The sequence below is a fragment of the Bison bison genome, unplaced genomic scaffold (genome assembly GCF_000754665.1).
Source record: "Bison bison bison isolate TAMUID 2011002044 unplaced genomic scaffold, Bison_UMD1.0 scf7180017864371, whole genome shotgun sequence".
Lineage (NCBI taxonomy): Eukaryota > Metazoa > Chordata > Mammalia > Artiodactyla > Bovidae > Bison > Bison bison.
The window spans coordinates 4,961,450-4,969,684 of NW_011494943.1; the positions used below are offsets into that span (position 1 = coordinate 4,961,450).

Here is an 8,235-nt window from a genome sequence, read left to right on the forward strand (position 1 = left end):
GGCGGCTTTCACCTGATCTGGGCCTCGGGGATGATGTCATCCATAATCACGTAGACCATGGCGCCAGCCGCAAAGGCCAGCGCGTAGGGCAGGATGGGCTCGGCCAGCACCACCGCGAAGGCGCCGAAGACCCCGGCCAGAGGCTCCACCATGCCGCTGAGCTGCCCGTACCTAGGAGAGAACAGACGCGTCCCCTCGGGGAGGCTCGGGCCGACACCCCGCGTGCTCCGCGGGCTGCCTCGGCTCTGCAAAAGGTGTGCATTGTCCTCCACGTCGGATCCTGCATCGCTGGGCAAAACCACCTCATTGTGTGTTGTTTCTATTAACACCACCTCTGTCTGTTTTCCCAACTCCCTATTATTACACAGTCACCGTAGGCACCCCCTCCCAGGTTTATTTTCGAGTTTTAAGTTTCCCACATTGTCTTCTTAAAATAACAGCCTTATTGAGATAGAATTCTTCTACCGAATGGGGCACCCACTGAGTGTGTACAGTTCAGTGGTTTTCAGTGTATTCACGAGGTTAGGCAACAGTTTCCCCACAATCCAATTCCAGACGGTTTTCATTACCCCCAAAACAAACCTCATACCCACTGGCAGCCACTCCCTGTTCCTCCCTACCCTCAGCCCCTGACCACCCCTAATCTACTTTTTGTCTCTAGGGATTTCCCCCCTCTGGATGTTTCCTATAAATGGAGTCAGACAATAGGTGATCCTTTTTACTGGCTTATTTCAAGGCGCATCCCTGTTGTAACAAGTGGACTTCATCCCTTTGATGACTGCATAATATCCCATTGTATGGACACACTGCTGTTACACCGCCAGCCGTTCTCCAGCTGAGGGCTACATTGTCCTTTGAAGGCTAGAACACTGACACGGAGGAGTGGGGCAGACACTTCCCAAGGACTTGGGTTGTGCTTGGTGTGTGGGGGGACTCCAGCCACATTGCACCCCCTTCTGAAGGAGCCACACCTGCTGACCCCTGCCCACAAGGTGGACCTACCTGGCCGGGTATACAGTGAGGGCCTCTCCCCACAACACCCCCTCCTTGGATTAAGGTGAGATTTTTCCTTTGGAAAACACCCTTTATCTGAGGGTGTCTGGAGGCTGGAATCCCACGAGCTCTATTAAAACAGCAGCCCCCACGAGCCCTGAGAATTCAGTGCCTGGAGATAAGCCTGTACCTGAGCCCCATGGCTGAGCCCCACCAGCAAGAGACACCTGTATGGGCTGAACAGCAATACGCAAGGTGCTGGGACATCTTTCCCACTGTTCCTTCCGTGGGCATCTGGCTCCGAGCCTCAGTCCCTTCATCTGTAAAACGGGGGTGAGCGACAACCTCTCCTCCTGCCCTCGCACCGAGGACGGGCTAGGACTGTGAATTCCCAGCACCCAGTCCCTGCTTGCCCTGACCAGAAACAGATGGAGGGCGTGGGGGAGACACAGCCTGCACCGCAGCATTCTCAAAGGAGCCGCTGCTTCCTGCTCCGTGCTTGCGTGCTCGGAGCACCCTCTGCAGCTCTTGAGTGTGTCCAGTTAAACAGAAACTTTCATCTCAGGGTCTGGACACTGACCGCAGGGGCCCTCTTCCCGCCCCTCTGCAGCCCTGGGCCTTCTGTATGAGATGACAGTCACGGCTCTCAGGTGCAGGGAACTGACGTTTCAAAAGAATCTCTAGGGTCATCCTGCTGGCCTTCTCTCAAAAGCTCTGTTCCGTCGTCTCCCAGGACAGAGGAAGAGATGATAACGATGGAAATAAAGTGATTGACGTATATGCAAGAACTTGTAAATCATAAGACCCTATAAAATGGAAGCTGCTTTTTAACTGTTGTTAGCAGTCCTGTAAAGCTCTAAGCAAACATTCTAGAGTGGCGACTGCTTTAACCAAGAGGCGTCCTGAGGCTTGGGGCCCTGTGAGCTGAGAGGCAGAAGAAATGGCAGCCTCGGCACCACCGCGTGACGAGCTGATTATCTGACACTCTGGGCCCCCGGGGCCCCTCCTCTGAAGCCTGGGGAGGCCCCTTCCAGGTCACTGGGAAGGTAAAAGTTGCAAACAGACTGGAAAGCCCTTTGTTCAGGCACTTGGTTGTGTCTCTTTGTGACCCCGTGGACTGTAGCCCACCAGGCTCCCCTGTCCATGGGACTCTCCAGGCAAGAACACTGGAGTGGGTTGCCATTTCCTCCTCCGGCAGATCTTCCCGATGCGGGGATGGAACCTACGTCTCCTGCATTGGCAGGTGGGTTCTTTCTCACTGAGCCACCTGGGAAGCCCCAGAAAGCCCTTTGGGGATTATGAAAACATTAAGTGTGAGCGCCACGGGCTTCACCTGCCCAGATGTTGCTGAGAGAACCCTGGTCCTCACCTTGACGAGCGTCATGATGGGCGCTGGTGTGATGGCCCCTGGGGACAGACTGGGGTGAGTGAGCCTACCCAGGGCTTGTGATAGGGCCAGTGGACGGCAGAGCTGCCTCGGGTCTTCCACCAGCAGGGGAGAAAACCCCACCCTGAGTGGGCATGGCTATCCCTGGAAGGCTTTTGAAAATAGGAAACTCCTACTCAGCGGTAGTCGGGGCTGAAGGTCAAGGGATGAGCCTTGGGGGTGCAGGATCTAACCAGATGGCCGGTGTTTCTGGAAACTCCAGGTTCACTTCCGGCCCAGAAGAGGTTAAGCTCCAGGTTCGCTTCCGAGCCGGAAGAGCTTGCTCTTGAAGAGAGAAGCCGGCCGGAGGACTGCCCTGAACTCCACCGCAGACCCGGCCCTGGCCCCTGACGCCGGCATCTGCAGCACTTACCAGAAGGCTCTCCAGGTGGAGAATCCAGCCCCTCGCAAGGGCAGGCTGACGGCGAGGCCCTCCGGGAAGTTCTGGATCCCAATTCCAAGGGCTAAATTCCTGAAAGACCAAGGAGGCGCGTGAAGGGAGGACGTCCAGAGCGGAGCACCCAGGCGGACAGGGGCCCCTGGCCTCTAAGCAACGCCCTCCTGTGGCGTCAGAGGTGCGGGTGGATCCCTGTGACGGGTGAAGGACGGGGAAAGGTTAGAGCGGGAAGAGGAGGGGGACGAGGATCCTCCCCCTTCACACCGTCCCAGGTCCCTGGAGACGCTCCGTGTTGGTGGACATTACAGCGCAGCTCGGGGCACGCTGGCTGGGTGTCAGGAGAGCCCGGGTTCGCCACTTACCCACACAACTCTGCACAAACCACCTCACTTCCACACCTCGGACCCTCATATGGAACACGGAAGGGGTCACGTGGGTTAACGACAACCACCATGCCGGGCTGTCGTACCCAGTGACCTGATTCTGTGCTTCTATGGGGGTGGTCCCTTCCTTTACGGCCTGAAGATGGACAAGTCACATTTTTGTTGAGAAGCCACTTCAGAAACGGGACGAGGAGGTTTGGATGCAGACTGTGACGGGGACACAGATCAGGGGCTGGGCTGGGCTTCCCCGCGGCCTCCGCTCACCAGTCTGCTGCTAACACTGCACTTCTGGGGGCTCTGGGGACTTCACCGCGACCCTCTGCCCTCCTGCCTGGGCTCTGTGAATTGGTCGTTTGGTTGCAGCCAAGCCTGGAGAGCCTGCTTTGCACCCAGACCAGGCATTGGAGTGGAAGCGAGGGAGAAACAGAAAGAGACAGGACAAAGGTACTCCGTGATCCTCGGGGAAACCCCCAGGCACCCACACACACCACGAGCCCTCATTCCGCAGGCAGCAAACCAGTGCAGGAAGCTGAACATCCACTGTAGAGGATGGAACGGCACAACCGGAGGGAAACCAGGTCAGGCTGAGTGCAACGGGAAGGCAGCCTTAGGGTACCTCCCCAGACGAGACTACCCTGGCTGGACAGGTCCGCAGGGCAGCCCTTCCACCAGGGCTCATCTGATCACTGAAGGTCTGCAGGGTTTGAGATGTGGGTGCCACTTGGCAAGCAGTGCTGGAACGTGGCCCGAGGGAGTCGTGGATGGACTGGATGAAAAAGGGAAATGCCACCATCCCTTGGCTTTGGTCAGTTGGCTCATGTCTGTCTGCCTTGCTGCCAATGGGGGTCCGGCCATCAGCTCTGGACAGCGGCCAGGGAGTGCCTTCAACCAGCAGCCGGCTGCACCCTGTCCTCCTTGCCCACTCAGCCACCCAGGTGGCGCAGCAGTGAAGAATCTACCGGCTGATGCAGGAGACACAGTAGATGTGGGTTCGATCCCTGGGTCGGGAAGATCCCCCAGAGAAGGAAATGGCAACCCCCTCCAGTTTCCTTGCCTGGAAAATTCCATGGACAGAGGAGCCTGGCAGACTGCAGTTTCTGGGGTTGGACACGACTGAGCGATTGAGCACGCAAATGCATACAACAAGGTTTTTTTCAATGAGGAAGGTCAAGGTGCCTGTCCAGGTCTTACACCCCTTGTCAGAGGGCACTCTGTGGCTGGCTCATGGTCCCAGGCCATCATCTGTCCCCCTTGTTCACAGGCAGGCACAGGACTCACCCCAGACCTAGCCAGGGAGGGAGTGGCCGCCCCATGTCGCCAGTGAGTCAGACGTGGGGCTCCATCTGTTCAAAGTCCTCCCCATGACTTGGGACTGACTGCAGCCAGCAGTCAGGCGGGCAGGCTGTGGAACCTCCTCCTCTACACCCTGCCTGGGAGCCACCATCCTGATAAGCGGCACAGAAACCCCATTCTTCTACGCCTGGCCAGCCGTATTCCCGGAGCCCTGCCCTGTCTCCGGCATGGGGCTGCCAGCCCAACCAGGTACCGCACCCTTGGGATCGTGCTAGCACCGTGGAATCGTTCCTGAGTGCAGCTGGGCTCCTTCAGCCACAGCGAGGGCTGGACCACAGCAGCTCTGCCCTCCCCACCTTTGTATCCATTCCTTCTTAACCTGGCCACCCTCTGCACACACACGCTGGGGCATCAGGTTCCCATGGACGCTGTGTCCTGGGCATCTGTGGGGGTGACCCAATGGAAAGGCTCAGTTCCCTCCACACTCTCTCTTCTGCTTCTCCACTTGCATCAGTTCAGGAATTAACTGCCCCTGCACCAGGGGGAGATTGTGAAAAATGATGGGGTCAGGCGCTGGGACTGTAGACTTGAGGAATGTGCCAACAGTGTTGAGAGCCACTGGCCTAAGAAGTCATCAAAAGGGAAGCTGACGGCGAAGACAGTGGCCACACCCACCTCCATCTCAGGAGCCCCTGCCCTGCTGGGAGCCGAGGACACCAGGGGCCACTTGCAGCCGCGTCCGATGGCCTGCAGACTGGGGTGGGTGCCAGAGGGGATCCTGGGAAACAGCAGGAGCATCACAGGGGAGGGCCACTGAGGACAGAGGATGCATTGACAAAAATGATGGGGGGGGCTTCCCTGGGGCTCAGTGGTGAAGAGCCGCCCGCCAATGCCAGGGACACTGGTCCGATCTCCCGTCAGGGAACATCCCACGTGCTGTGGGACAGCTAAGCCCGTGCGCCACAACTACTGAGCCTGTGCATCGAAACCACTGAGCCCGTGCACCCTAGAAACTGTGCTCTGCAAGAAGAGAGCGTTAGTCGCTCAGTCGTGTTCAACTCTTTGCAGTCCCTGGACCGTAGCCCGCCAGGCTCCTCTGTCCATGGGGTTCTCCATGCAAGAATGCAGGAGCGGGTTGCCACTTCCTCCTCCAGGGGATCTTCCTGACCCAGGGATCGAACCTGTGTCTCCTGCATTGCAAGCGGATTCTTTACCATCTGAGCCACCAGGGAAGCCCAGAGATGCAACAAGGGAAGCCAGCGCGATAAGACCTTGCACCAGGACAAGAGAAAAGGCGGCACAGCAGTGAAGACCCAACACAGGCAAGAATAAAAGTGGCAGAGGGTCGTGGCCACCGTGTGTCCAGGTGCGACGGAGAGCCGGGAAGCTGGGGCTCAGGGAGTCGGGGCTCCCCGCTCAGAGCTGACTGAGGAGCGGCAGGGACCGGACACCGTGAAAGTGTCCACAGCCCGGTGATCTTTCTGACCTCGCACCAATTCCTTCTCCAGCTCACGCTCCTCACACTTCCAGATTCTGTGACCTCCGGGTCAGAGCCAAGGCTGGAGATAGCGGTTGGCACCCGGTGGGGATCCGCTTTTCAAGAGTGACTCCAGAATCCAGCACTGGGCTCCAGCCACTCGCGAGAGCTCACACACACACTAATCAGGGAGATGTCAGGAAGGGCCCCACATCTTACAGGAGTTTACAATCTAATGGAGGATGAAGAGACCCGTTTACAAATGACTCCAGGACAGCAGCTGGCCAAAGGCCATGAGAGAAGCAGAAAGCCCATGGAGAGAAATTATTCTGGCCAAGAAAGAGATTCTGGGACTCTTTCCTGGAGAAGGTGACATTCAAAGTGGACTTTGAAGGATGAGGAGCCTTTCAGTAGCTAGAGAGAGATGGGAGGTGCTTTTCCATCAGGAAGAATGGACAATGTAAGCAACGGTGTGAGATTTTAGGGCGGGGCGGTCCAGGCCTATCGTCTCTGCTGCTGCTAAGTCGCTTCAGTCGTGTCCGACTCTGTGCGACCCCATAGACGTCAGCCTACCAGGCTCCTGCATCCCTGGGATTCTCCAGGCAAGAACACTGGAGTGGGTTGCCATTTCCTTCTCCAATGCATGAAAGTGAAAAGTGAAAGTGAAGTCGCTCAGTCGTGTCCGACTCTTAGCGACCCCATGGACTGCAGCCTACCAGGCTCCTCTGTCCATGGGATTTTCCAGGCAAGTACTGGAGTGGGGTGCCCCCACCCCAATTTAAAGCCACAGGGCACAAAGAGCAGAAAACGCTCTGGAGTCAAGGCCCATCTCTCCTTGGCATCATCTTCTAAGACTCCTCCCTGTGCAACTAAGCTTGCTGGCTTTTCAGGACAAATGCCTCAGCTCTGACCCAGTGGTCTCCCCAAGGGCCAAGCCTGAGGTTCCATCCCAGGGTCTCCCCCCATCTCTGGAGGCTGACCCCTGTGCTGAATGAGAGGGTTCCCTTAAAATCCATGCCTTAGCCTTCTCCACTCAAACCTTTCACTTAAGAATGTTCCTTGGTAGTCCTTTGGTTAAGACTCTGAGTGCTTCCACTGCGGAGGGCGCCAGTTTGATCCCTGGTCAGGGAACTAAAATCCTGCTTGCCATGTGGCCAAAAAAACAAAAGCTTCTGGCCTTGAGCTTGGGGAAAGCTCTCGGCAAGTGTCGGCAGCAGCACAGACCCCATTGCAACAACCTGCGGCTGAAACCAGCTTGTCTGTCGTTACCACGCCTGTTGGAGGGAGACTAAGGTCCTCTGGCTAGAATAAAACCGACGATAATCATCCCTGCCCATTTATGGCGTATTACTAAATGTCGGGCGTGGTTGGAAGCATTTTGCGTGTAGCGACACGCTCCGTACTCGCAACTACCTCCTAAGTGTTTTCTACCATCATCACCCCATTTCACAGATGGGGAAACTGATGCACAAGGGGGTCAGGTGACATGTCCCCAGGGTGACCCAGCTGGGAAGTGACAGAGGGGACCCGCAACCACTGCTCCACATGCCTCGCGTCTCTGGGCCTCAGGCAGACCCATCAGAGCATCCTGGAGAGAGACAGTTATCTGGGCTCCAGGCCCCAGCAGAGGAGGAGGTGCTGCCGTGCCTCCTGGACCAGTGAGCTGAGGCTCTGGCTCGCTCTGGCAGTGAGGGAGTGAAGGCCTGATGGGGGTGATGTTAACCAGAGATTTCCAGGTAGGGGGGTCAGAACGTTCCACCTATGGCTGGCTTCTCCTCGACCTGCTGCTCTGGACACTGGGGACCAGTTCCTTGCTGTGATCAGAGACCTTCAGGTAGGGGGGTCAGAACATCCCCCCTACAGCAGGCTTCTCCTTGACCTGCGGCTCTGGACGCTGGGGACCAGTTCCTTGCTGTGATCGCCCATCGGGGGCACTGCAGGACATCCAGTGGCATCCCTGGCCTCTACTCGCCAGATGCCAACAGCCTCCCTTCAGTTGGGACAACCAGGAACATCTGCAGATGCTGCAAAACATCCCCTGTTGAGAACCACGGACCAGAGTGAGCAAGCTTAGGTGAACTTGCTTTCTCCACAAACACCTGAATGCCTGAAACTGCCAGACTGAACAAGAAAACCGCCCGACCGCGTGCATCGTGTTTGAGATTTGCCAGGCTCAGTGGAGTGGACTCTTCTAGGAACGTTAGCTGCAGCAAGACAGATCCCTGGGATTCAGGGTAAAAGCAACACCTGAGAACCACCGGGGCCC

General features: G+C 57.1%; 1 protein-coding gene across 1 annotated transcript in view; it reads right to left on the reverse strand.

Moving 5' to 3' along the window:
• Positions 1–8,235, reverse strand: part of SLC39A11 (solute carrier family 39, member 11) — a 291,460-nt gene that overhangs the window by 3,425 nt on the left and 279,800 nt on the right. Inside the window, exons 9-10 of the mRNA XM_010856086.1 lie at positions 2,793–2,891; positions 13–171 (exon numbers count right to left, since the gene is read on the reverse strand). Of these exons, the coding sequence (XP_010854388.1) occupies positions 13–171; positions 2,793–2,891 (258 nt within the window). The remainder of the gene's footprint in view (positions 1–12; positions 172–2,792; positions 2,892–8,235) is intronic.